This window comes from Fusarium venenatum (assembly GCF_020744135.1).
Source record: "Fusarium venenatum strain MPI-CAGE-CH-0201 chromosome Unknown EDB82scaffold_1, whole genome shotgun sequence".
Taxonomy (NCBI): domain Eukaryota; kingdom Fungi; phylum Ascomycota; class Sordariomycetes; order Hypocreales; family Nectriaceae; genus Fusarium; species Fusarium venenatum.
This window is the reverse complement of record NW_027072129.1, coordinates 10605485-10632654: the sequence shown is the minus strand read 5'-3', so window position 1 is coordinate 10632654 and position 27170 is coordinate 10605485. Positions and strand designations below refer to the sequence as shown.

Sequence of the window (27170 nt, the reverse complement as noted above, 5' to 3'; positions counted from 1 at the left end):
GGAATGATATCAGGCGGGCGGCTTGGGTATGGAGCTACGGTCGGTGGTTGACAGGAATGGGCATGTACCGTACTACGCGGACGTGTGTAAAATGTACCTTGTTACTGTAAGATGCGCAGTTATCGATTATACCAGAACATCTATCGTTATCCTTGTGAGAATTGGACTTGTCTTTGTCGGAGTAAACATGCGACATATACCAAACGTAATTGAATTTACTCAATCATGACAGGATTCGTCGGCGATAATCTAAGGTTTGCTCATGATAGCTCTCAGCACGTGGGATGTAATGAAGCTTTACCCCCGCGATATGGCGCATCCTTTCCAGGGCCAGGGCCATGACCATCCATGTTCAGGGTCGCCCGGGCTGTGAGAAGAAGAAGGCTGCATGACGTACGGTATTAGAAATACAGATGGCTGAAGGGTAGCGAAGTTGATGCCTCAATGTCCATTCCGCACTGCCGTCATCATGAGATCCGTTTACAACCGTTTCAAGGCGCTCATAAGCGTTGATGATCGACCAAACGCCTTTTTTTGCTTCAAGCCTCACTATCAAAGTAGAAACTCTGTTTGTCATTTTGTATTCATGAGCTTAAAGACCTGCCATTGAGCTTCTAGCAAGATTCCACTGAGATAACGAGGCTTGCTTGCGATTTATGACAGCCCTATCATAAGTGATATATTCTTCCACGTGAACGGGCTGAGCTGCGATTCTCTGGCATCCCACCCATGTCGTGATGTCACGAGAATTCATCAACTTCAATAACAGTGATGTCTTCAAAGAGAGACTGCTAATGTTGTATTCGGATCGGACATCTCTCCTGCCTTGACATCATATTAGTTTGAAAATAAGGCCTTACTTGTCTCAGATATCCGTGATTGGGAATGTGTGACATGCAGATGAGCAACTGTTGGTCTTAACAGTCATACTCCACGCTGCTTGGCACGCTAGAAGCAATGCTTATCTGCTTCATGGATCTTCGCTTGCCCTGCCTTGTTCAAACATTAACCATGGATGTTGACCGAGCAGGACTCAGCCGCAATATGCATCGGGAGCCGCCGATAAATGCATCAGGTGCGAGGGATGAAGAGTAGAAATAAACCTCCATCTTCCCCAGTATTCTCAGTCTGGTAGATAGTTACTTCACTCATATAGTTTAGAACCAGCTTCAACTCTCATCCAACATCATATCAAAATATATTATACACGTGTCAATGAACACAAACACACCTTCACATACTCTAGATGAACTCATTAGGGTACCTGAGGCCGTCCACCAAAAGCATCAACACCCATTGGCGAGCCATGGGGGTGGTTCTGTCTCTCATCGGATAGATGCAGTTGAATCCCCTGCTCAAAATAGCATCTCCAATGAGTCTCCAGGTACTTTGAGGTCACCCCATGGAGCTTGTGATGACCCAACATTCACCATGGAGAGCCCGTTCTGCCCACGGCTTCGATCAGGTACTTTGGAGAGTGTCGAACCAAGAACATCTCTTTCCGTCAAGTCGTGGCCTTTGATGGGCTTGTCAGGCGATAGTCCTCATCTCGGCTTCCCACAAGATGATCAGGATGGACATTTCGTCCCTCTGCTCGACATTACTACTGCGAAAAAGGCCGAGGACTATTCTCGCAACAAAGTCCAGGGCCATCTCGCTCTAGAAAGCTGGTCTGATGAACAACTCTTCCAGCACCTTCGTGACACTGATTTTTCTCCAGAGATGACTGTTCTTCTCGATGAGATGATCAAGCGTCGCTCCGAGATCCCGAATGGTCCGAATACTGTCTTTCGTGATTTTGCAGCTTACGAGAAGGAGCAGTACAGCCAGTCCACGTTTGAGGTGTACGAGGTTGGGCATAACAATATCCCTTTCAAGCTCAGCGCTGACGGAAATGGGGATGAGCCATCGTCAGATACCAGCGACGGCCAACTTGAGAACTCGGCTGATTCTGTAGATGCGCCCACAGTCTGGCAAACTATCCGCTCTGTAAACGCCAACAACCATTCTGTAGGCAGAATCACGTAAGTCTTTACCCCCTAACATATCTCCCTGACACTAACTAAGATTGCTTAGGATAGTCCAAGAGCCCACCCCTTTGATCCTCGCAACCCTTCATCTGACCATGTCTAAACACTTTGATATGACTGAACTCCTCACCCACCTCCTTTCTGACGAGCCCAACCGCGGCCGCACCCGCGCCTTTATGAACCGGGCTTATGAGCGACCACCCTCTCAATCCATTCCAACTTCGCTCCCAGCTGGGCTATCAACCTCCCTACCCAACGTCCGTCAGAAGTCATTCTTCTTTGTCTTTAAGTATTACACTGTGGTCAATCCCCCTCTGGAACCAGCTTCCTGGCAACGATTCGATAAGCGAGACTCAGAGAGTCGCCTTGGAGACCATATCGACATTGCAGAATGTGGCTCTGTCCTAGCTCTGTCTCTCGGTGGAGAGCCTGAAAAGGCTCCTACCTGGCGATTAAGAAGAGAACGTCCACGAGAAGGTTTTGTCTTCAACACCTTTGGACCATGGCAGTTACTTGCTATTCAAAGTTTCCCAGACAACTCGCACACAGTTCGAGGGGAAGAGTTTACCAAAGAAAACAACAAGTATGTTAACGGCCCGCATGCGTTCTTGGAATTGCTCATCTCCGAGTATCGTGATGCAACAAAACGGAACCTGATTCTCCACGAGCGAATTACTAAACTCATCACTCCTCCTGTACGTCTCCAATGTCTACTCCAGTATAATTGAAGTTCTTACTAACCATCTGAAGCCCGAGTTCATGTTCGACCCCAAGCTCCGTGACAAGCTTCTCTTCGAAGACAGGCATTTCACGTTTATTCGCAGATACTTTTGGTCGTACAACACTCTAGCTGTTGTCAACACAGGCATCAAGTCAATGATCGCTGCCTATGTTGACACATTCACTGACAGCTTCTGGGCTGGAAACCATCCCATCTTGTGGCCACATCGATACCCCGACACACCCGATGGCGTTGCTTATCGTGAGCGTATGGCCACTGTGCGTGCTGAACTCGACAAAGTTGTCCAGGAGCTCACCGAGGTTCTCAAGCGCAACGAGCGCACACGCAAGGAAATTGAGAACTTGAGGGATCAGCTCTTCAGTGGAAGCTCTATCAAGGAGAGCCGAAGAGCAATTGAGCAGGGTGACAATATCAGAATACTCACCATGATCAGCATGATATTTCTACCCCTGACTTTTGTAACGGTGCGTTTTCCAACTTCTTCGATGATAGTGTTACGGGAACATCCTTACTGATACGATCAAGTCCGTTTTCGGTATGACAGTCTTTACTATTCCAGCAACAGACTGGCGTTTCGCCCTTACAATGATACTCGTTTGCGTTCCCTTTATGCTCCTTATTACATTCCTTCAAACCCGCTCCTTTGGTGTCTTGCTGCGTAAACTCGGTGCCACAGGTAGCGCAGTCGCTCGCGCTTTCAATCATCTCCGACGCCACGCACGAGATTCCGCTGATGTTTCTGACAATCGGTCCATCGTGGCCGTCGCACCACGGATTAACAGTGGCATATGCTCACTGAGGATGCCGACATTGCCTCGAGAACGAATTGGGGATTTGGAGAAGGGCGGTGTTGGGGAGTGTTCAATGTAGATAGTGCTTTTTGACTGCGATTCCTTTTGGAGTTTGTGCTTTGGTGATGGACTGGTCTTGTATCATGACGCTTTTCTTCCCTCAGTCGGTGTTGATTTCTTTGTTTGTTGTATTACGACTCTGGTTTTTATTCATGACTTATGAGATATGATATCAGATCCGTTGATCGATGAGTTTTAGGTTACAAACGCTGGTAACCTAATAGTCTAAGATGCTAATTTCTATGTTTTATGTTTTACCTCTTGTGACAAAGCTTGCAGGCAAACAAGGCATTATACTTTGGAAGCCAAACCCGTCAAATGTTTTACGTTTTTTGTACTCTAAACTCGGCCCGAGCCTTCTACCAACAAAAGATCCGCGTAGATCAAAATCTTAAATCAAGGTTTCCTAACGACTGACTTTCCCAATAAGAATATGTATAACTAACAGGCCTACCTCTCGTGGCCAAGCTGCACGCCTAAAGATTATCATACTTTTAGAGTCACAGTAGAGACCGTTAAAGCAACAAACGTGTATAAACCTTAATTCATAAATACGACACCCATCAATCAATCCAACGCCCTGACCTCTAACATATACACACACGCATACGCACACATGAGAAAGCCTCAAGCCAATGGCAAGATGGAGCCCTAGTCCTTATATAAGCGGCTTGGTGTATTCTCCATTTACCCGTTCGATACTTTCTTTCTTTATTTTGTTTTCCTTCGCATTTCCATGTTTCCCGCTTGCTCTTTCCCATGAATGTCAAATGAAATCCGACCAGTGGACAGATGACAGTTATGAATGTTGCGGACGGACAATCTAACCTTGATAACCCCTCCAAGAAAAGTAAAGACAGAAATATGAAATAGTGAAGAGTTTGTGAGAAAATTGGGACGAATGAAAAAACGAGGTAGGGTATCGGTCGTGCATTCTACCCATCCAATATCCCCTAGTCACGCTAGTCTGATAATAGACATGAACTGCCTGTTGCCAGACGAGTGCTTGCTTTATTAATGAAACTCAAAAACAGACGTCCCGTCCAAAGTTGCGCGGCAGAAACAGCGTTCATATAGACCGTCAAGACATGTCAAGCCCATGACCATACACGATCCGTAGGAGACACGCTCACCAGAATAACAGAAAGCCCCTTGCACCACGTAGGTTCTTTGAGATCGCGTAGGGAACAGAAGAGCGGCAGAATGAAATAAGAATCGTGCTTTCGTGACGTCGTAAAACGCAAAGGGTTGGAAGGAGCAAAAATGGGCCATGGATGCACTCAAGCACCACACTAACCATCATCCTCATCTTCTTCGTCCCCTGGGCTCGCTGTGTCCGTCTTAGCTTTTTTATTCGAGGTTGCCGAGCCGGCTTCAGACTTGCGCTTTGTTCCCGCACTTCCTGAGTTCTCTCCAGCAGAGTTGTCTTTTCCATCGGCACCTTTCTCGCCATCGCGTTCCATGGCCGCAACTTCTTCGGCTGTAAGAAAGCGACCACCAGGGCCACGGGGCCTTCGCATAGCGTGGTTGTGTCGTGACTCGTGAAGGTATGGCTTGCGTCCTTTGGAGGTCAGTCGCAGTTGTTCCTCGAGCTTTTGGCGGGCAACGCGGCGCTTGAGAATACGGTGGAATTGCTTAGCGTTCACGTATAGCGGCGATTCTTCTGCACCGCTAGCGGCCGGCATGTCAGGCGATTGCGGATGTTGCATCTGTGCGGTCGGCATCTGCGGTGGTGCGACGCCTGGACGCGTGCCGGCATGGGTCATCATCGGTGCAGTAGGAACGCCAGGGCTTGTGACCTGACTCATTCTACGTCCAGGTAATTGAGACATGCTGTTCATGCGAGGAGATTGGCGTCCATCCTTCTTAGCATTGGCGCCCATGCGGGGTGAGCTCTGAGGCATGTTGGGATCCGCAGGCATGTAGCCATAGTTTGAACCAGAGGCAGCAGCGGTCGCCGCCATTGCGGCCGCCTGTATACCATTCATGCCATAATGAACTTGCTGCATACCCTGCTGCGGTACTCCGTACGGTGGCTGATACATGCTGTGACCTTGAGTTTGACCTTGCTGTTGGGAAGAGATAATGGGTGACGACTGCACTGGGTGCTGGGAGATGTTCGTTGGTGATGTGATGTTGTTGGCAGCAGTTGAGTTTGCGTAACCCGAGTTTGTGTTTTGCCCTTGTTGCTGATATTGGCCGTAATCCATCCTCCTCTAGTGCGGTCTCGTTGACAAGTGTTGAGGAAGCGTCCTCGTCGCGTTATCCCTGTATCACGCGTAGTATCAACAACTAGTTTGTCCTGATACTTGACGCGTGATACTATGCCCTCTTTGTGCAAATTAAAGAAGACGGGGAAAAGAATATCTTCGATCGCAGCAATTGATCACTCCTGTGCGATATTCGAAATCAATCTCTCGGTTGGGTACTGTCTCGGGCGTATTGGAGCAAATCGAAGATTCTCTGCAAGCGGCCACAATATAGTAATTGGGCACGCGTACGTGAGCTGGCAGGTCAAGCCGAGTAGATGTTGCTGTGGCTTGGTTCTGCTTTCGATTATGGTAGGTAAATACGGCGATTTACACAGCCACACAAGCAAGAATGTCGAGTTTGAAGGATACCAACAAACACAGGACAAATAACAGCGACAGGACAGCGCTGGCTGGTCGGTTGCTTGTCTTGAAAGATCTGTCCAACCATAGGCGTTAGCTCAAGTGTATATAGGTCAAGCTAGAGTAAGAGGAACGGCGTAAAAACGGGGGCGGGAACGATTGAGGTGCAGATGCGCGTTTGGAAAGCCACTCTTGATGCGTTGGCAACCCAGAGTCTCATGCATGACGGAATATGCAGCAACAGATGGGCCCACACCTTCCAGCCAGCCAGCCCACAAGTCATTTGCTCAAAGCTGCATGGACTGTAATGTAAGAATTGATTCTCGGGGCCTCAAAGCAGGATACTTCCTTCGTTGGGCAGACTTGAGGCTCTGGGATAGAATGCGGCTTTGCCTAGACCTCCGGCTCGGCGGTTGATGTCATTGACCTGCCTTGCCTGCATAGACGTATCAAAACCGGCGAGGCGTCGGTTCAGTCTGCAATGCAGATATCGACGACAGTCCTTAAACGGCGTCGTCCAGGCATGCGATGTGAGCTTTGATCAAGCAAGGGCGGGCGACAGCCAAAATGATTGGCTGCCATGACTTATTCTCTTCCGGGATTCTGGACAACTGCGGTTTGCGCCTCGCAACAGGGTCTGGAAGCGGGGTATTGGCTCGCCAGAAGGGGAGAAGACTTGTATAGCACAGCTGTGCACGCCAAGGCTTGTGAGGCAAGAGTAATAGCAAAGAGAAAAGACTGGGGGCATCACACTTCCCAACTTCATCAGCCGTAGTACGAAGCAGACACTCGACTGCGACGTTTCATGACGGAGGAGTAGAAACTAGAGTGCCCAGACACAATGCTATGTGGAACACAAGGCGAAGGAGAAAAGGACCTGATAAGTCCATTGAGATGAATAAACCATGATAGACAAAAAAAAAAAGTATGAGGTTGAAAGCAGAGCAATAGAGTAGGAACATGCAATACATACATGTTGAAAGTTTATCTGAGCACGACAACGGTCGCTTGAACGGCTATTAATGTTGTCAGTCTAAGTACGCGCAAGTAACGTCAATTAAGTTCAAGTGCAACAATAAAGCTCAGAATACTCGATGTACCACGAGCTATCAATGATGACATACAACACACGCGTTGGGGCGCTATTTTTCGAATAAAAGACGCGTTTTGCCAAATGAAGTGGTAGCAACAATGCGATGCTGACACGATCTGACAGTCACCGCGACACGACGCGCTTACTGTTCAGGGACGAGCAGGGCCACCAGCACCGGGGCAAAGAAAGAAAAAAGGGAAATTACCAGTGATGAGAAAGAAAACAATGTGCAACGTTGACAGAGAGCGCGACAAGAGTTGAATCTCTACGTACCTTTTGTGCTGCGAGATGCTGAGGCGCACACGAACGCGGGTATGCCGTTGATATGATGCCTTGAGCACACTCAAGCTTAATCGTGCAACGTCCCTTTCAAAGTCAATTAACAAGATAGCTCGAATCTGGGGTATAATCGGGATCCGCAGACAAGAACCGTCAGGTGATAGACGATGCGGCCAATGAATACAGGCAAGACGATACTGACGACGATGATAGGCTTCAAAGTCGTGAGTTGAAAAGGCGAAGCGAAATGCGGCAGAGTGCTGATTTGCTATCGGGGCAGGGTGGGTTTAATTCGAACCGGGGTGGGTGGGTTGTCTCGGGCGAGCGATGGCTAGTCTTGTCGCGCGGCAAGTCTTGGTAGCTAGCTCGTGTTTGCAATTTGGTGACAGACAGGCAGCTTTAGAAACAAGGCCAAGCCAAACTAATATGAAGCCGAGAATCCCCAAGCCGAAAGTAGGGGGATTCACGTTTCCAATACAGGCCGGAAACGGCCAATGTGAATGAAGGAGGAAAGAAAGAGACCGACCGGTCTGGTCTGGTCTGGTCTGGTATTTGATCTTGTGTGAAAAGACCAAAAAGGTGACGTTCGAATGTAAAAGAAAACAATCGATCAAAGAAACAATAGCCACTGATATACGTGGTTCAGGCAAAAGTATAGATGTTGTGGCAAAATACACCGAGTTGGGCTTGAAGGTTATCTGACGAAGGGTGAGAGGTATAGTATAAGTAAGAACAGCTTGGGCTTGTTGTAAGGTTTTGTTTGAGCTGAGGGCTGGGTGGCAGGGGGTGAAAAATGACAAGCCGACCTGTGATAAAGTGGTTGCCAAATGAAGGAGACTTCAAGATCAAGTCGCAATATTGAATTTTCAGGCGGTGCAGTTGACGTTGATATGCAGCGGTTGTAAGGCTGAATGAAGCTTGAACAATAGCTGTAGCTCCAGTCGTGTTGCCTGTTAAGGTGATTTGCAAGGTGTTGAACGAATCGCAAGACTCAGAGCTCGCAGGCACAGAAGCTTGTCGTAGTTTTGGCCAACCAAAGCTCAAAGCTGGCAGCGTGAACAGAGCGTTTATTGTACTGCCTTTAGATAACGGGCGGTTTGCGCGGATGTGATCCAATCAAGACCAGAGTCGAGACTGATTGCGAATTGTGAATGGCCAGGCAGATTATAGTACCTAGCGACACAGCTCGATCAAATCAAATTAATGTTTCGATGAGAGGCCTGGGACAAATCTGAATTGAGTGGATGGGAGGAGAAGGATTGATTGGTGAAGCCGGCGAGGAGGACGAGGGAATGCGAGAAGATGATTTGAGGGGGCAGGCTCCAGACTACTTCAGTAATTTTTGACTGGCCACAGTAATCAAATTGTGGGTAAAATTCCACATCCAGCCCTTGATTGGATAATCCATATTCCGGGCCATGACGCAACGGCTTCATCCACTACAGCAACCTTCTGTTTAAACGGGTAGCTCTTTTTTTTTTCGGGTAGGGGAGCCCCTGCTGGAGGGGTGAAACGCTGATATAGAGGGGGCTGGTAGTGGCGTCTACCTAGTACGAATAGAAGGTCCGGGCGTCAAGAATTCTCACGCGCAACGACTTCAAGATCTTCATTATGCTCAGTACTATGTAGATATAGATAAACTTACACTAAATAACTGCTCGGGCTTAATATTTCACGGTCACTTGATCATGCTCATTCACTTAATAAATTAAACACATTTTCTTCTTCTTATTCCAGCTATCAATAAATTCAGACAATTTCTTATCTGATACACAGCATGTACCCCACCCAGGAATTGATAGCTGAAGACTGCTGATGCTGAAGTGGTAGGATCCTTTAACCAAAACATTGCTTCCTACAACACAATTCCTTTGGGTCTCGTATCAAATTTACACTAGACAGATGTATGTTATCTTTTTTCCATTTCTAATTTCACCTTCAAATAGCTTCTTCGTACCCATCTGCACAATGACTATTACTAGGTACTTTTTCACATAAAAGCGAGCTCTCGGGTAGTAAGCAGGACGATGTGAATTGTGGTGACGACAGGTATCACAACCACAATCCACCTGCTTTTTGCCTAGGCTTTCCCACCCCTCTCTCTTGTCGGACGATCATTATCCGTGGATGGTGTATAGATGAGTTGGCAAACCGGAAGGGCTAAAATTAGCCCGAGCTTTCATTGATGGTGACAAAATAGAGCACAAGATCTTACTCGAAGTGAGCTGAGGTTTTTTGACAGCGCTCCCAAAGAGGTAGCCAATTTTGGTATACGAAGAGCGGTGACTGGCTATGGGCATATTCAGGGCCCATATTTGATCATTTTGCATATCGAATTCGACAATGCTATCTATCAATTGGAACAAAGTACATTTCCTTCCAGTGCTCAGTATTGTCAAAAAGCCACCTAAAATTCAACATCGGAGCCATATTTCATACAAGCTTTACGATTCCAGAATATGGCCGAGTTATAAGGATGGAGGCCGGCAAAATCATTGGCAAATATCGGTGTATTATTGTCGGCACTTGCTCACAGATAAATCCGGCGATCTGGACCTTCGCGTTACTGGTCGCATATTGGAGATCAGAGACATTTCCAAGCCTCATTGCTCATTATCAACTTGGCTTAGATCCTGCGTCAATTGTTCGTTCCTCAAGTGTAGCTCCACTGCGCCATGGTCCACGTGCAGAATTCCTTGGACTGTTACAGTGCCTATATCTACTACCACGCGAGCAACAAACTTCGATCGCGTCGAAAAAGACCCATGCATGATGAGTGCGAGGGTACGAGACTGTTCCAAATTTCTGGCAGGACAGAGGCAGTTGTGTTGATTCATTTCATCTTCTCAGGTTACTGCCGTCAAGCCCTGTCGTCAATGTGTTCAGTCCTGGAAAGCTGCTAATGCTGGCTGCAGTAGGTCGGTCGTTCGTACGTAAGACCTATGGAGTCGGTGAGTGGCCATGATCCTTGGCTTTGTGGATCGCCATCAGGTAACACGGTCGTCGCACCTCAATGGGAATATGCGGGATAACCTGCCGAGAGGTCCGCATGTGGGCGAGGAGCTCTGTGTGCCCTGTCGCACACGGACGCGGCGCGTACCTTCAATTGACGTCGCTTTGTTTCCAGACTGATGCTATGACATTGGATTCTGAAGCACCGAGTTTGAGAACAATCATATCAAGCGCAAAAGAAAACAATTTGCATACAATCCAATAATTATCAGGAGATATTCAGCTCAGTGGCTCAGTGTGTTGTCGGATGTGCTTCATCTCATACAGGGCATTCATTTGTTTGTTGCACTGCAATATCCAGGATTACAGGAGCGCAGGGCCATATCACAACCTCGTTATACCTACCATGCCCTGCTTGCCTCTTCGTGTATCGCACATCGTCTCAGATGGTGGGGGCTTGAGTGGTGTGTGTCCTTATGTCTTGCTGCTGCCTCTGCTGCTGGCAGTGGTGGTGGTTGTGGCCCGTGGATGACTAGATGCATGCGCATGGTTGGCCAGTTGTCACAATTTGGTTTGCGGCTTGGGGCGGATTATGATGGTGTGGTTGGGTAGAGATCCGTCATCTCGCCTCCTCTTCTCATTGTTATTTCTGACATAGAAGGAGAGTTTGTTGTAAGCTTGAACATAGTGCTTCTGTTGACAAAGAATTAAGGCTTCGACCTGGATCGATTGGTTACCAGCTTGTACCAGGGATCGATAATATTCCGATTGGCCCCGACGTATATCTACATTGGGCATTCAGATGGGAAGAAATCTACAGCACCCAAGACTATGCAACAGGTCATCGAGGTAGCAGATGACGGGATACCTGTGCCATGATGGATTGCATCCCAATCATTCCATTTCCCAACGTCAATGCATGCAGCCGCCCTATGATCTAGGTCGGCATGTATACCAACCCAACCTCGACAGCCATGTCGTAACTATTCTGAGACGACGACCTACCTACCTACCTACCTACACTGGCAACAGCACAGATAACACCAAATATGGATAGGCTGAATTTAGATGTGCAGCTCATTAGGCTGTTTGCCTCGGGGGTTCGGATCAGACAGATGTTGTCCGAGTCTTTGACACAAGGTACTCGGTGGGAACCCAACTACAATGCCTGACGTTGGTGACTTTAAACATCAGCCCATCTTCAGTACGTACAGCATCGACCTGCCTGAGGTATGGATGGGTACACCATACCTTCATCAGAAAACCTCAGGCTCAAGTTGTGATGACATGTACGTGCGACCACCTTGTCTTGGATAGAGATGAGGCCTGGCTTGTTTTACATTGCCACTCTTGGACACAATTGTAATGTCCGGTATCACCTCAGCCGCAATTTCTGCATCTAGGTTTTGATGCTAGTCACGTCGGCCTTGGCTCGCCACTATCACAGTAGCATGATTCGTAACCTTGACAGATTTGACTTGATTTTCAACAATGGCCATTCGAAAGTCGACTATTTTCCCGAAACTAAGCTCGGAGTACATGACCGTCTCATATTGGGCCATGACACAAGCATCTCACAACTCTGATTCGCTATTAATTACCTCTGATTTTCATCCAATGCCCTTGTTGCGCGCTTAATTCGCCCACTGCTATGAAGCTACTCCCAGCATCGCGTTCCAGACGCGTCCCTGCCCCTGGCCTAAGCCCTTTGTTAGTCTCTGTTTCGTCCCTGTCTAGTAGCTTCAGCTCATTTGAGGTGATGAGCTGAAGCCCTTGCGATGGTTTCTCATTCGCCGCCACCGTTGAAGCTCCTTAGCAATGGGCTCCTCTCTCCGCTTGTGAGCTTGGGGCCCTTGGACGGCGCGACCCGTCGATCATCATTCCGGGCCTTGCATATTTATTCGGCAAGGTATTGCTTCTTTTCCGTCTTTTAATGGATCCGTTCGGCTATCGGGTGAACAATCGTCCCTTCACTCCTGACACGATATTTGGCGAGCATGATCAATCATAGCCAGCTTCGTTTCCTATTAAGGAAAATTTTGCCGTAGTTTAGGGATGGCGTTTTCCCCCCTCAGAAATTACTTTACTCCTCAAAAGTCACTATTTGACTTTGGTTGAGTCAGTGGATAGTATGTGCTGTGGTTTTTGTTACAGCACGCCTTTTACATATTGATGTAAAGGACGCCTACGATGTGTTGTTACCCAATTTATTCATCTTTAACCCCAACCTTGTCTTGTTAGAGTACTTGAGCGGCTCATGAGTTTTCGGGGTTTGTCATAAAAATAACCTACACCTTGGTAGGTATCTGTGAATGTAGTCAAGATAAAAACATCTTCCAGGCCGTTTTAGTACAGGGTATTTCGGAACTTAAATTAACCTTCAGCTTCAGAACTTACAACGTGTTGTTGTAAAGCCAAATTTTGTTCAGAATAAGGGGAACTGGTTAATGATTCGAAAGACACCACGTACGATAGAGTTGGAATTAAGCAACATAACTTAAAAGGCTTAGAGTTCCCGTACAACACATCTGTAAAACACTCACTTTGCTGGACTCATTCTATCATTATTGCTTTGCTATTCACATAGGAAATAAGTGAAATGAGTTCAAGGAAGACCAGATTACGCAAATGTAGTCAAGATTTTAATTCTGTGATATCCATAGGATGAATGACTCACTACATTTATATGCTTCTCGCTATCACTGAATAGCACACTGGCCAAGGCATGCAGGTTGAAACTCGGCATCTTTGCAACAAGCAAGTTCTTGTAGAATCTGCAATTTACCCTAAAGTGTGCGTCTTTAGAACCTGTGCGTAAGTTCGTGAATCATGGTGTACATCGAATCGAATCGAATAGCACGTAAGCAGAAACTTCTCGACTATTGTGGCAAGTTCAGAAGGTTGACAGTTCTACGAGAAGTAGATACAAAGATGTCGCCACAATCTTCACGGAGGCGTATACAGTTTCAACACTTGATCTGGCTGGGGGTTTTGCCCTCAATGGTGGTGAATTTAGATTGATGCCACAAATATGTAGACCATATGTGTTTACGAGCTTAGCAATATCGCCATGATTATACGGGCTCAGTGTTCGTTTCTGGATTGTATACACGACGCAGAGGATTGTCATGAAGGCGTAAGTTCGTTCGTATAGATGACTGAAAGATCAAGTGACAATCTTGCATCATGTGAGATACAGGTTGGGTATGAGAAAGCGCATGAGACAAAACTCTCATGACATCTGCAAAGATCACATGAAGGTGACGACTGACCCAACGCTGAGCTTAAGCTGGTGCATGGCAAATGATCAACAGAGAAGAAGACCATGTGACATGAATAAGATCGTGCACTAGTTGTGGTGGCAATCTGTGTGAATCTCAATGGCAAGATTTGGTGGTTACTACACAATGGCAAATGCAAAGAGATCACTGCACCTCGGATCCATGGAACCAAGTAGATTGTCCGGGTAGGTTCGTTACTTTGTGCTCTCGTAACGTAAATTCTTAGATATTCCGAGGAACCTCCTGTAGATGGATGCATATAAGAGGACACAGATAACACAGCCTGCCTGGGCATGATCGTCATAGCTCCTATTCGAGAACCTGCTCGGCCATGGACACTGGTGAATGTATATTAGCATTTGAAAGATACAGCCACCAAAGAAAAAACCACTTACCAGCACTTCCTGTGTTATCAGGCTCGACGTAGGCCTTACTGACCTTGCCATCCTCAACCTTGAGAGCGTATCGCTTGCCTCGCATGCCACCGAAGACAGCGTATGCCTCGAAACCGAGGTCCAAGGCCTTGGTGAACTCACCAGTGGGGTCACCGAGGAATCGGATCTTGTATGTGTTAGAAGAAGCACGTATAGAGGCTCTGATGAGGTGAATTGGTATATATCATGGATGTTGACTCACTCCGGTCTGTTTTGCGGGGTCAAGCTGGTCGCTCCAGGCCTTCATGCTGCGTGGCTAGTTAGCTTCATGTGGGACTAACTAGGGCATGTAATAGAATGTAGAGGGAAACGAAACTTACACAAAGGGGTCGTTGACGGAGACAACAAAAACCTGCCCAGCCTGTTTGAGCTTGGGGTGGTTGATGTATGAGGGGACATGCTTGCTGGAGCATGTGCCAGAAAAGGCGGCGGGGACACCAATGATGTATCCGTTGGATGTCTTGAACTCTTCAGCAAGGTTAACTTTGTTTCCGGGCGAATCCTCGAGGAGGACGTCGGTGTTCGGGATCTCTTGGCCGACCCGGACGGAGGCACGAGGGGTCGAGTGGAAGCCACGGGCAGCGACGGAGATAGAGGAAGAGGGCCTGGCGAAGGCGAATCGACGGAGGGGAGCTCGGAAAGACATGGCTAGAGGCGAATTGAGGCGATTATTGAGGTGGATTGTATGGGTTGAGTGTGTACAAGTCGGCAATTGCTGGTTTGAGGTTCGAGGCGGAGGTGGAGCTCTCGAAGCTTGGGGGAGCTTAGCTACTAAATAGGCTTAATGACATCAGACTGAGCTCCACTCACTATTAGTGATACAAATGTTTGGTTGGTTAAGCAACTCCAGCTCACCAAATGTGTTGTTGTCAATGGGAGAATTAGTTTGGTATGAAGACGTCGTTGAACTTTTATCAGATTGAGTTTTGTTATCAACAAACTTAATATTTGGTTGAATCTAGAACTATTTACACGTAGGTAAATATTTTGAATACATTTTCTCTTTTCTTCACCAACAAGCCGAGGAGCCGACACAGTGAGCAGTAAAATATGTTGAATGCTAAACAAACAGGTTCTGCCTTGATACAATTCTAGGCAGATACGTTGAAGTGTCTGCCGATGCCGGTGGTACTAAAACAATGGTATTTATGTGTGCTACCATTCCTCTGAATCTGCATAATTAACCGTCACTAAACATATTCACTATCAATATAGAGATGCAACTTAAGCATGGGAATTAAAATCCCCTTCCAGAATGATCTCTGCCCTCAAGTGTTCTTCCTCTCCCAAGTTGAGCATGCCATTGCGCACTGGATAGCCAGCCGCCCTTATTGTGAGTTCATAAAGCTACCACATCTATAAATACATGGAACACAAGCTCATCAACGTATAGGCCCCTAATCTTGACCATCGATAACGAACCGAGTCGTCGGAGATAATTCTCCAGGAACCGCGATCATGGATATTGCCAGTCTCATAGAATACTCAACTTGGACTCTCCAACGTCCTTTGGCCCCAGCAAACGACCAACATCAGAACACCGCCAACGAGCCGAACGAAACAAATAATATTTCGTCGCCAACAGTTCGGACACTAAAATACACATTGCCTACTTGGTTTCGACATTCCCTTGCGGTTCATGTTGTTGACTTCAGAGCCAGTCACAACGACGAAGGAGATAGAGGAGACATACCAAGTGGTATATTCATCCAAACGCACAAAACTAGAATGCACGGCCGTTTTTTCATGCCCGTTCAGAACTCAGACTCAGGTCAATATACGCTTGTGAACCAGGAATAGGACAACCTGGACCATCACCCGGATTTTGACTCGGAGTGTGTGATCGGCATCATCTACAAGAAGGACTATGAAACCTCCTTCAATCAATTACTGAGTCTTTTCCCTCTGCCGCAAGGTAGAAACCGCAGTGATCCAGTTCCGTACGGATATCGAAACGGCGAAGACCAGGATCTGCCCCCTAAGGACTCGGCCGGCTAGGTAACAGCCGTTATCCAATTACTGGGAACACATCATCTGTTGATAGAGGAGGAACCGGACGATTGGTATATTGACGATAGGGGAGTTTTCCAGGAACGTGGGCGGGATCAAACTGTAGTTCAGGATACCATCTACTGTGGGATCTCTACTATAGTGAAACGCAAGTCAGACGGCTGAGTTTCTCCATGGCTATATCACCAGTACCAAAACTGTGATATAAGCAGATCAGTACTGGCGGCACACGCAGATAATAATCTTTAGGACGTCAACGAATTTACTGCGTAAGGAAATCGAAGTCGCAGGCATGACTTGAAATCCGGAAACGCCTGGTTTGACGGCGCAACGTGCGACTTGCTATCAGTCGTTCGGTACATTTGACGATGCTCTGGCGATTTTTATAAATAGAAATAGAGCAGCAATCACCACAGAACCCCCAGAACGATAACAATACCCAATGTTTAATATACTGGCCACACATGCTAGCAAGGGGAACAGTCTGTGTACTCCTGAATGCCATTCATGCCATCTGGTCACAGAACAGACCCACGTAGTCGCTACCGTTTCAAGAGGCTCAGCATAAGTGTGGTGTTTTTAATAGTTCATCACATATACATCATGGTACACATCACCAGCATTGATTGAACTGCCCTTGTCAGACACAAGGATAAGACAAGCATAATGCGATAAACATACGTCGAGACAGCCGTCAAAGCCGATGTTGAGGGTTGAGCAATCTGATACCGGAACCAACCGAGCCTGGGTGTGGGTTGTTACATAAACGTGAGATGAGCTGCACTCACACATGCAATGATGCATGTATTTTGATACGCAATGGAGACAAACTAGGCTCGTCCCGTGAACAAAGTGGTCTTCGTTTCAGGATTGATCAAGGATTCGATCGGCCGACGACGTATGGAACCCTGTCTGGTAGGGGAAACACTGGCAGAATCACATCATCTGTGCTTTGTTCGATCACGTCAAGAAGCAAAAAAACAGATCTCCTTGCGTATTCGGATTGTCTTCGGTCGTCGGCTACATGGTTCCATTCTTCCAGTTAGTGGAGTTGATGTGTAAAATGATAGCATCGATGAGTCTGTGCCGCATGCCAGGCACAATTCTCCCATAGGCTGATATAAGAGCTTACGACCTGGGGCCAAGTCAGCTTACTGTTCTTGTATATGCAGGGGCACAAACACGAGATCAAGGTGTCATTGCCGTCAGTTAGAAGCACGTGGGGGACGTGTTCTCTAGATTCTGATGGGATTGCTCGTATCTTGGACTTGACATGAAAGAGGGTGATAATGATCTGAGGTTAGAACTGATGAGTCCAAAAGTGGACAAGCTATACAAGCCGACAAGCAAGGAGTGATTGTACAAGTGGACACTATTGGATGATACGAACGTTGGCTGGGTCTTGAACGTTGGTTCCAATTCCCCGGCTCAACCTGGTGATGCATGCTGATGTGCATCTACTAGCTCCATGCACTCTATCACCCGCTTTGACGCCTGCTTGCTTTTTCTTGGAGGCTTGGGACCCGACAGACTGAACAGTGAGTTGAAGACGCAATGCGTCAGGCTCTAAAATACATACTGATGTATGCGTGACACAGACTCCAAGGCTGTTGAGGGATTCGAGTCTGGCATTCATTTATGTGTGATGTAGCCAGGATGGCTAGTGATTGGTAGAAGCAACGGCTAATACCCAGCGATGCAAGCCATCAACACCAATGTTAGGGTCTGGCGTTGTCTAGATCTGGTATCAGCTTAGCCACTCGAGGGAAACAATGCTTTCCTGAGAGTGAAAGACATTGCCGTTATTGCAAGACCATGGCTTGCGTTGTATCGAGGATCACAATGTGGAGAGAAAGCCTTTCGCTTCGTGAGAATGACTTGTCATGGTCGGTTATCCAACATTGACATACATACATACCATGCGAACCTTGGTTTCCACTTTTCGAAAAGAGAGCCACAGAAGTATATGAGAAGGACATGATATTGACGATCGTAGCATGGGCTTGTGGTATGAGACCGTATAATCCAAACCGCCAAGCATGAGCCTCGCATTCGCCAAAGGAAAAAGAAAAGAAAGGTAAGAACAAAATAGAACTCGATCGCCTTGTGACAAGGGGGTTAATGTGCTGTGATAACGCCCAAGATGGCGATCTTCAAAACTCTGCAGCCGTTTGTCGTTGCATCGTGTTTCTCTGCCGGTGATCGACAATTATTAAGTCAGGCCAAACAACAATTGCAGCCCGCAACGCTTTTACTTTCTACAGGGAAGCCAGCAACCAGGTCATTGTTTGTAAGTACCTTTGGACTCGATGTACTTTGCGAATTGAACAGGGGAATGTACATGGCAGACAGGGGGACCTGGAAAGAGAGGGAATAAAGGCACAGCACGCCAGAGACATGGGTCTTGGGGCTGGTTATTAGTGAAGAAAGGTACATGGAGAGAAGGAAAGAAAGAGACAATTTGATGCGAGACATGCCGCGCTTGGAATGTGACGATATGTATGATGTGTGCTGACAATTGAGGGTAACAAGACAATGGAAGTTGATATTTAGACTGGACCAATAGAAACAGACCAAGAACCCTTATTATTGACGCACAGAGAGGACTGAGGATCTTCAATCTCTTTTTTCTTTTTCTGGTTTTTTTTATATAAAATTAAAAATTGGGGGTTACATACTGCTACTACTATTATTGGGTCTTCACTGGAGCTGATGTGATTCTCATCATTTCACTATCAAAGTCAAGTCACTTTTCTCTCGCTAAAGAACATTATGACCTCATACAGTCACACGGGCGGACCTCCGCTGTATGGGCTCTATTAGAAGCTGTACCAGAAACCTGGAAGATTTGACAGATACTTGAAAGGTTGATGAAGCCATTCACAGATAATTCGCTCTTGATATTACAAGAACAAGCCCAAACATACCTGAGCATATCTGCCACAGAGCATAATTACAGAGAAGAAACAAACATCATAGGACCCCCTCCATCATGGACTTGGAGGGCATCCACAACGACCCGTCAGTGGATGCATAAGCAGGTGCAGGCACTTTAGTAGAGCCTGAGCCCTGTGCCTTGTCTTTATGTCTAGCCCGAAACGGGCCAAGGTCTAATCTACCCCTGGCTTGGCACGCAAGGATGAATGACTGACGCCCCCCTCCCCTCCCTCTGGCCCCTCTGGTCCCTCTGGCGTCTTGTCTTGTCTCTTCTCTTCTCGCTTCGCTCTTCCTCGACGACCGCTAACTAATTGATACTACGTATTGCAACAAAACTTATCCAGGCACGAGGACTGATTTGGTCTTTAGGCTCTTGTCTGTCCAGTGAACAGAGAGCACCTGGGGTGATCTCCAACCCCCTCCTTGTCTACTCTCAGTTTAGTTTTGAACATAAAAGCTCTGTGCTTGTTATACGCTTCAACCTCTCTCAGCTTGGATACCAACAAGGCCACAGCTTTCTTTTGATAAGTGCCGTTAATTAATCCAGCGCTGTTGTGAAGGCCGGACCCTTCAGTTGACCGAGTTCCAAAACAACGGGAGTTTACCCAGAGTTTTGTTCTTTGGCTGGTCATGCTTGAGGAAAATCCCTAACATGGATCAGGGACCTAACTGGCATTGCACACACACAAGACTAAACTCGTCAAGGACCATCATATCAGAACTATACGGGACTGGTTGATACATAGATCATCGCCACTGATCAGCCATAACAAGTTTAATAACTGTGGCGGTCTGGCGACGACAGGATGATCAATTCCAATCATAGCCCAGAACCTGCTTGAGAGGTTGGGGTTCAAGGTCAAACGAGATAGACGATTTGTTAGTAGTTTGTACCACCACAAACTGGGCTACCTTCTGTCAAAGAAACCCCGCCAATGCCCGCCTTTGCGACGCCTTCGTTCCACACAGATTCAAGAGGCGACTGGACTGATTTCCTGCTCGGGTCTTTGCCATAATTCTGTTAGACTCCTATGGCACGTGCAGAGTCAAAGTAATATCCGTCAAAGCTGGCACCAAAACGGGGACAAGGTAAATTGAACGAAAGAGTTCTTTGTTGCTCATCTGCAGCGTTCCAACGGTCTCGTTAACCGGCCGTTGAGGTATTCCATACCTTGCAATATTCCGTATCATCACCAACGGCGATGGCAGGTTGTTGCTGATCCGTCATGGGCCCCTGTCGGTTCCCGCTACGATGCGAGAGCCCGCTCTAAAAACGATTATGTTTTCACATCCACTCTGATTTTTGTCACTGTCTCTATGTGTCTCCCCCTGACCCCAGCCCGTCTATGGAACCCTTCAGGGCTTGGTTCTGCTCTGCCTGTCCCCTTATCTTCCCTTTCTGTACGACATGCCTGGAAACAGCCAGAATTGTAATAACAAGGGTACATATTTGTTGATGGCTGCTGCGGATGATTGTGAGAATATTATATTGCTGTTAAACACCACCGCGCCTTGGCTCCGAAGCTATCTCCAAAGTATCCAATGACAATCTAGGTTCACTCACTGTCAACAACAATTCATTTGGCTGATTTCTTAGCTCCAAGGCTTCTGCATCCACTACACTGTAGCATGTCAGAAACTCAGACTAAACTCCAGCCACGTTGCCGAGGTAGGTAGTGTAGATATTCTGAGGAACATACAACAAACTCCCACCATCACTTAAAAATGTCTGTTTACAGGGTATCATCCACCACAGCTGTCCTCAGCTAATAAGGGACAGTCCCAACCTGTGCTGTACCTTCCTAAGATAGTACTGCCTCTGTAGCTTCCCCTTTCCTGACCTTTATTTTGTTTTCATTATCTGTGCTTGCCTTTCACATTAGACTTGACCCCTGATTCTTGCCTTTTTGTAATTGATACCCGCGAGGTAGGAGGCGGGTACCTCCTTCCACTCAGCGAAAAGCCACTGGGCACGTTATTTGTCACATTTCTCGATAACCTCTTTCCTTCCGCTTCTAACGCTTTATTCAACGGCGATCGCTGCTCATCAATCAATTAATCAATCTACGCACTACAGCACCTTACGATTCGGATACAGCAACCATCCTTACATCTACCATCGCTTGTTTCGTGTCTGCAACTATTCTGTTCCTCCTCCTATCTTTTTTCTCTCCCCCCACACACACGCACTAGACACACCAAGAAGCCCAAGCCTAAAACCCACAACGCACGTCCGTCCCTGCAGCTTTCAACGCCAACGATCCACCGACCGTCCCACGCGCCGTCTCTCCCTCCTGGAGTCCGCGTCTCAGCCGTGCATAAATCTGCCCGACGATACAGATTGCACCCTTGTCCGGTACCTTGCAGTCCACTACCTGAACCACCCCGAGACAAGTACCTCCTTAGTTCAGGTACTTGGTCTGTTCGTTGTGTCGCCTGTACCTGTACAATTCTATCACCGGCCCCCCTTCCCCTTCCAAACATCTGCCTGTCTGCCACCATTATCACTACCACTACCACCGCTACCACCTCCACTTTCGTTATCACCATCGATCAATTCGTTGTCTTTTTGTCCTCCATTTTGCGCTTCTTTCTTGCTTGATCGTATTATCCTGCGCTCCTCGTGAGATCGAGGTTTTTACCCCAGAACTTTGCTTCACGACACACTGTCGTCCCCCATCGATTTGCTCTCATTGCTTTCCATCTTCGATCGTCGCTTGTGTCCACTCCTCTTTCGTCTTCCGATCGACCGTACCCTAATTGCGCGCCCAAACCGCCATTCGCATCTCATAACCGCTGACGAACCCGACCGACTTGTCGCAAGATCGATTTCTGTTCGTCCTTTTGATCGTATTGTTGTAATCCACCAACACACAGGCATCGCTGTCTACACGCCTGGCTACCCGCCATCACTCGACGACTTGTTTCATAACCACCAACGAATCTGTCTCGACTCATAGTCATCAGGATAGACTGGCACGCCTTCGATTATCCGGGACAGCTGAGTCACCGCTCAGTGCGACTGTAATAACGAAGCTCTATTTGGGTTTCAAGAGGCATATGAGCCTAAACCTTTGCCCTCCCGAGTTGTAGCAGACACACTATGTCAGTCATGTTACAAACACCATCTCGAGCTTCAACCGCCTCCTCCTCTTCCTTCCAGCCTATATCTCGTCAGAATACCATGTCTTCCTACGACGGTTCGCGCTCTGCGCGCCAGTCGAAGCGCTATTCCATGTCGGCATTGTATATGTCGATTTCCGCCAACGAAGGAGACCTCCAAATTGAAGATGAACTTGCCAAAGGTAGGTGCCAGTCATTTCATGGTGAGAAGCTGAGCCATTGACTCTCTTTACAGCTCAAAAGGCCTTGCGTGATCTCAAATCGAAAATTTCATCACAGTCTAAGAAGAACTTCGTCCTTGAGAAGGATGTTCGATATCTGGACTCCCGAATCGCATTGCTTATTCAGAACCGCATGGCTTTGGAAGAGGTATGCTTACTTTGGCAATTAAATGAACCAGTTCTCACAAGCCACTAGCAAAATGAAGTCGCCAGCCATCTTGAAGATGCTCTTGAAATGCAGCAGGGTGGTTTCCCAAACGACGATAAGACGCAAAAATACGGAAACCTTCTCTTCCTTCTACAGTCTGAGCCTAGACACATTGCTCATCTTTGCAGATTGGTTTCCATGTCCGAAATTGACTCCCTGCTCCAGACAGTCATGTTCACCATTTACGGAAACCAATACGAGAGTCGTGAAGAACACCTTCTCCTCACTATGTTTCAGGTACGTTCATTTACCATCATGCACTGAGCTGTTGGATTCTTACAAGACTTAGTCTGTTTTGACATATCAATTCGACAACACTCCCGACTACTCGTCCTTGCTTCGCGCCAACACACCCGTTTCCCGAATGATGACAACATACACTCGAAGAGGACCTGGTCAGAGTTTCCTCAAGTCGGTACTTGCTGATAGAATCAATGGCCTGATCGAATTGAAGGATCTCGATCTCGAAATCAACCCGCTCAAAGTTTATGAGCGAATGATCGAACAGATTGAGGAGGATACCGGCCAACTGCCCCCTCATCTTCCCAAGGGAATTACGGGCGAGCAGGCTGCCGAGAACCCTCAGGTTCAGGCCATTATCGAGCCCCGCTTGACTATGTTGACCGAGATTGCTAACGGCTTCTTGACCACCATTATCGAGGGACTCGAGGAAGCGCCTTACGGTATCCGCTGGATTTGCAAGCAGATTAGGAGCTTGACCAAACGTAAGTATCCTGACGCTAATGACCAAGTCATCTGTACTTTAATCGGCGGATTCTTCTTCCTGCGCTTTATCAACCCTGCAATCGTTACTCCCAAATCGTACATGCTCATCGACGGGACCCCGGCCGAGCGACCACGACGAACTCTGACCTATATCGCCAAGATGCTTCAGAACCTTGCGAACAAGCCATCATACGCCAAGGAGCCATACATGGCTAAGCTCCAGCCGTTCATTCACCAGAACAAGGACAGGATCAACAAATTCATGATTGACCTCTGTGAAGTTCAGGACTTCTATGAGAGTCTCGAAATGGACAACTACGTCGCTCTCTCAAAGAAAGACCTCGAGCTTGAGATCACTCTCAACGAAGTTTACGCCATGCACTCGCTGATTGACAAGCACCACAATGAACTGTGGAAGGATGACAATTCGCATCTTGCCATCATCATGTCGGAACTGGGATCCTCACCTCCCCAGCTACCACGCAAAGAGAACAGGGTCATCAACTTGCCCTTGTTCAGCCGATGGGAATCAGCCATCGGTGATCTCACAGCAGCTTTGGACATCACTCAGGAGGAAGTGTATTTCATGGAAGCCAAGTCGATTTTCGTCCAAGTCATGCGATCAATTCCATCAACTAGTGGCGTAGCCAGGCGCCCGCTGCGACTGGACCTTATTGCTGATGCTGCAGCCAAGAACCGCAGTGATGCAGTGATGGTGCGAAAGGGTATTCGTGCCATGGAATTGCTTTCTCAGCTTCAGGAAATGCATGTTATCGACAAAACCGACCAATTCGGCCTCCTCCGCGACGAAGTTGAGCAAGAACTTCAGCATCTTGGCTCCCTCAAGGAAGGTGTGATCACGGAAACTTCGAAGTTGCAGGAGGTTTACAAGACCATCCGTGACCACAACGTGTATCTCAACGGACAGCTTGAGACTTACAAGAGCTACCTGCACAACGTTCGATCGCAAAGCGAGGGTACTAAGAGAAAGCAGCAGAAGCAGCAAGTTCTTGGTCCATACAAGTTCACTCATCAGCAACTTGAGAAGGAGGGTGTCATCCAGAAGAGCAACGTTCCGGACAACAGACGGGCCAACATCTACTTCAATTTTACTAGTCCATTGCCGGGAACCTTTGTTATCTCATTGCACTACAAGGGTAAGTTGTACAGATTTCAGTCATGTGTGATAATACTAACCCGAGACAGGTCGCAATAGAGGCTTGCTTGAGTTGGATCTCAAGCTTGATGATTTGCTTGAAATGCAAAAAGATAACCAGGATGATCTTGACCTCGAATACGTCCAGTTCAACGTACCAAAGGTGTTGGCATTGTTGAATAAGCGCTTCGCTCGGAAGAAGGGCTGGTAAATGATCTATAACGACAATACGACTCTCGACCACAAAAACATCTCGACATATATTGATCTATGTACTACGACCACATCAGACGGAAGGGCTTGGCGTTATGGATACTGATACCACGGAATTTTCTGCTCTCTTGACCCTGGGCCACATAGCTATTTGGAGGGCTTGTCACCATGGTTTTCTTTGTTTGCTTTCATTTGTCAGAGTTTTTTTTTTTTTGTTGGGCATGAATGTTTACTCCATATGTATTGTGTCGGTGGGGGTGTAAGACAGGACAGGGGAGGATTACTCTTTTATATACCGTTTGCTTGTTTCTTGAATAGCGGTATTCTGCTTCGGCTGGTCCGTGGTGGGAGCTTGTATATGGCGCCTCGATTATGTGTGCATGCCGATAGTTTGTTTAAGAGACGGATTGAACCCAGTAGGGGTATGGGGAATGACTGGGGGGATGACATACTGGGGCTTAAGAGGCCTCGAGCACCCTGATAATGAACGAAGGATGTCAATGTTTATAGCATGAAGTTGAAAGTTATTATGATATGGCTACCGATTGCGTGATGATTTAATTTTGCGTTGATAGAATAAAATTATCATAGATTTAGTACCTAGAGAGAGGTAGATGTCGATGCTGTTAGTAGGGAATTTATGAACCGAGGGATGGAACTGGGGATTGTGGAGACATCTTGGGGAAGAGGGGCCGCATGAGCTGCAGAGGCTAGGAGCTAGTTACCGTATCCCCCAGACATGAACCTCGGCATCTCATATTACAACCTTGGACTGGATGTTGACTTTCTTACGGAGTAGTAATTTACATCTTTCTCTCTCCCTTTCATTCGCGATATCATATAAAGAAGTTGTCATTTAACACGACACGTTCTTCTTCATTTGAAGCAAACGCGTGGTTGAGCATTGATATCCGATCATCCCTTCATACTATCTGCTTTCACCTCGCTTTACTTTATTCCCATGGCTGGTAGAATTCGACAGCCCGTCGACGAGGCGGCGCTTCAGAAGTTCATTTCTGAAAATGTACCTGACATCAAAACACCAATTGACCTCAAACAAGTGAGTAGCTTATTACTATGTATTGTACTGCATCTGACATCAGACTAGTTTGGCTTTGGTCAGTCCAACCCAACATATCAAATCACCGCTTCCGATGGCCAGCGCTTCGTGATGCGAAAGAAGCCACCTGGAAAGCTCCTCTCCAAGACAGCCCACAAAGTTGAGCGCGAGTACCGCATCATGCATGCTCTTGAAAACACTGATGTTGCCGTCCCCAAGACGTACTGCTTATGCGAGGATGACTCTGTAATCGGAACACCGTTTTACATAATGGAGTTTCTCGATGGTCGTATTTTTGAGGACTTCACGATGCCTGGTGTAGAGCCAGCCGAACGTGAGGCCATGTGGCGCGATGCTGTGTTAACCCTGGCTCGATTCCATGCAGTTGATTACAAAAAGGTTGGGCTGGAAAAGTTTGGTAAACCATCGGGTTTCTATCATCGACAGATCAATACTTGGGTGACGATTTGCGGAAGCCAGGAAAAGGCTGTCGATATCGAGACCAAGGAATCAGTGGGCAAATTGCCATATTTTGAAGAGACTGTCCGTTTCTTTAAGAATGAGCGATTGCAGCCCAAGGACCGGGCAACGCTTGTCCACGGTGATTACAAGATTGATAACCTGGTGTTTCACAAGACGGAGCCTAGAGTGATTGGAATATTGGAGTATGTTTTGGCGTCCTTTGTTCCACCTACCGTAAGACTGGCGATATTAACAATTCTTACAGTTGGGAAATGTCTACCATCGGCCATCCCCTTTCCGATATCTGCAACTTCCTCACCAACTTCTACTCGGCCAAATCCCCTGGTGCAACTCCATACGATGCATCAGGATTCCTCCCCGGCAAAACTGATGGTCTTCCACAGCCGGAGAAGATTCTGGAGTGGTACGCAGAGGAAAGTGGCTACGACGCTCGGCCGGAGGTGCCGTGGGGCATGTCGTTTAGCATCTGGAAGCTGGCGGGTGTGTGTCAGGGCATTGCAGCGCGTTATGCGCTTAGACAAGCGAGCAGTGAAAAAGCGAGACAGCATGCTGAGACGAGGGGATCTTTGGCTGAGTTTGCCTGGGCATTGGCTAAAGAAGCTGGTGCCGACGAGACTGTGACAAAGTTGTAGGATATTTATTGTGTCATGGCGTAATGTATGGTGTTTTCTTCAATGCACTGTGTGATTCTCTTGAGTAAAAGATTGTGTCACTGCAAATATAGGTTGCAAGATCGTCAGTAGGTGCTATATATATATA

At 47.3% G+C, this 27170-nt stretch overlaps 5 protein-coding genes across 5 annotated transcripts; 3 read left to right on the top strand and 2 right to left on the bottom strand.

Moving 5' to 3' along the window:
- Window positions 1–1151: 1151 nt before the first annotated feature.
- Window positions 1152–3880, top strand: EDB82DRAFT_493110 (cora-like Mg2+ transporter protein-domain-containing protein). The gene is made up of 4 exons (XM_025733421.2): window positions 1152–2024; window positions 2077–2725; window positions 2781–3236; window positions 3298–3880. Exons 1-4 carry the CDS (start codon window positions 1216–1218, stop codon window positions 3640–3642), a joined length of 2259 nt encoding a protein of 752 aa, XP_025587712.2. The 5' UTR covers window positions 1152–1215; the 3' UTR covers window positions 3643–3880.
- Window positions 3881–4682: 802 nt separating this feature from the next.
- Window positions 4683–6260, bottom strand: EDB82DRAFT_112395 (CCAAT-binding transcription factor (CBF-B/NF-YA) subunit B-domain-containing protein). The gene has a single exon (XM_025733432.2). It carries the CDS (start codon window positions 5831–5833, stop codon window positions 4916–4918), a length of 918 nt encoding a protein of 305 aa, XP_025587713.1. The 5' UTR covers window positions 5834–6260; the 3' UTR covers window positions 4683–4915.
- Window positions 6261–14149: 7889 nt separating this feature from the next.
- Window positions 14150–14920, bottom strand: EDB82DRAFT_472926 (Redoxin; the record flags this gene model as incomplete). The annotated part of the gene is made up of 4 exons (XM_025733443.1): window positions 14150–14178; window positions 14236–14401; window positions 14477–14522; window positions 14595–14920. The coding sequence occupies 4 exons, from the start codon at window positions 14918–14920 to the stop codon at window positions 14150–14152; spliced, it is 567 nt and encodes a 188-aa protein (XP_025587714.1).
- A 528-nt stretch (window positions 14921–15448) lies between these two features.
- Window positions 15449–16310, top strand: EDB82DRAFT_112343 (uncharacterized protein). Its single transcript, XM_065606976.1, has 2 exons — window positions 15449–15607; window positions 15668–16310. The coding sequence occupies exon 2, from the start codon at window positions 15733–15735 to the stop codon at window positions 16072–16074; it is 342 nt and encodes a 113-aa protein (XP_065465974.1). The 5' UTR covers window positions 15449–15607; window positions 15668–15732; the 3' UTR covers window positions 16075–16310.
- A 6014-nt stretch (window positions 16311–22324) lies between these two features.
- On the top strand, window positions 22325–27043 carry EDB82DRAFT_421801 (uncharacterized protein; the record flags this gene model as incomplete). The annotated part of the gene is made up of 9 exons (XM_025733465.2): window positions 22325–22526; window positions 22580–22713; window positions 22762–23010; window positions 23063–24656; window positions 24706–24862; window positions 24953–24960; window positions 25771–25928; window positions 25977–26593; window positions 26656–27043. 9 exons carry the CDS (start codon window positions 22325–22327, stop codon window positions 27041–27043), a joined length of 3507 nt encoding a protein of 1168 aa, XP_025587716.2.
- Window positions 27044–27170: the final 127 nt, after the last annotated feature.

Bases quoted from the DNA above. Each gene is read 5' to 3' on its own strand.
- EDB82DRAFT_493110 (XM_025733421.2), top strand. From the start codon at position 1,216: ATGAACACAAACACACCTTCACATACTCTAGATGAACTCATTAGGGTA. The intron at 2,726-2,780 runs GTACGTCTCCAA...AACCATCTGAAG, and splicing joins CTAAACTCATCACTCCTCCT to CCCGAGTTCATGTTCGACCC. The intron at 3,237-3,297 runs GTGCGTTTTCCA...GATACGATCAAG, and splicing joins TACCCCTGACTTTTGTAACG to TCCGTTTTCGGTATGACAGT.
- EDB82DRAFT_112395 (XM_025733432.2), bottom strand. From the start codon at position 5,833: ATGGATTACGGCCAATATCAGCAACAAGGGCAAAACACAAACTCGGGT.
- EDB82DRAFT_112343 (XM_065606976.1), top strand. From the start codon at position 15,733: ATGGATATTGCCAGTCTCATAGAATACTCAACTTGGACTCTCCAACGT.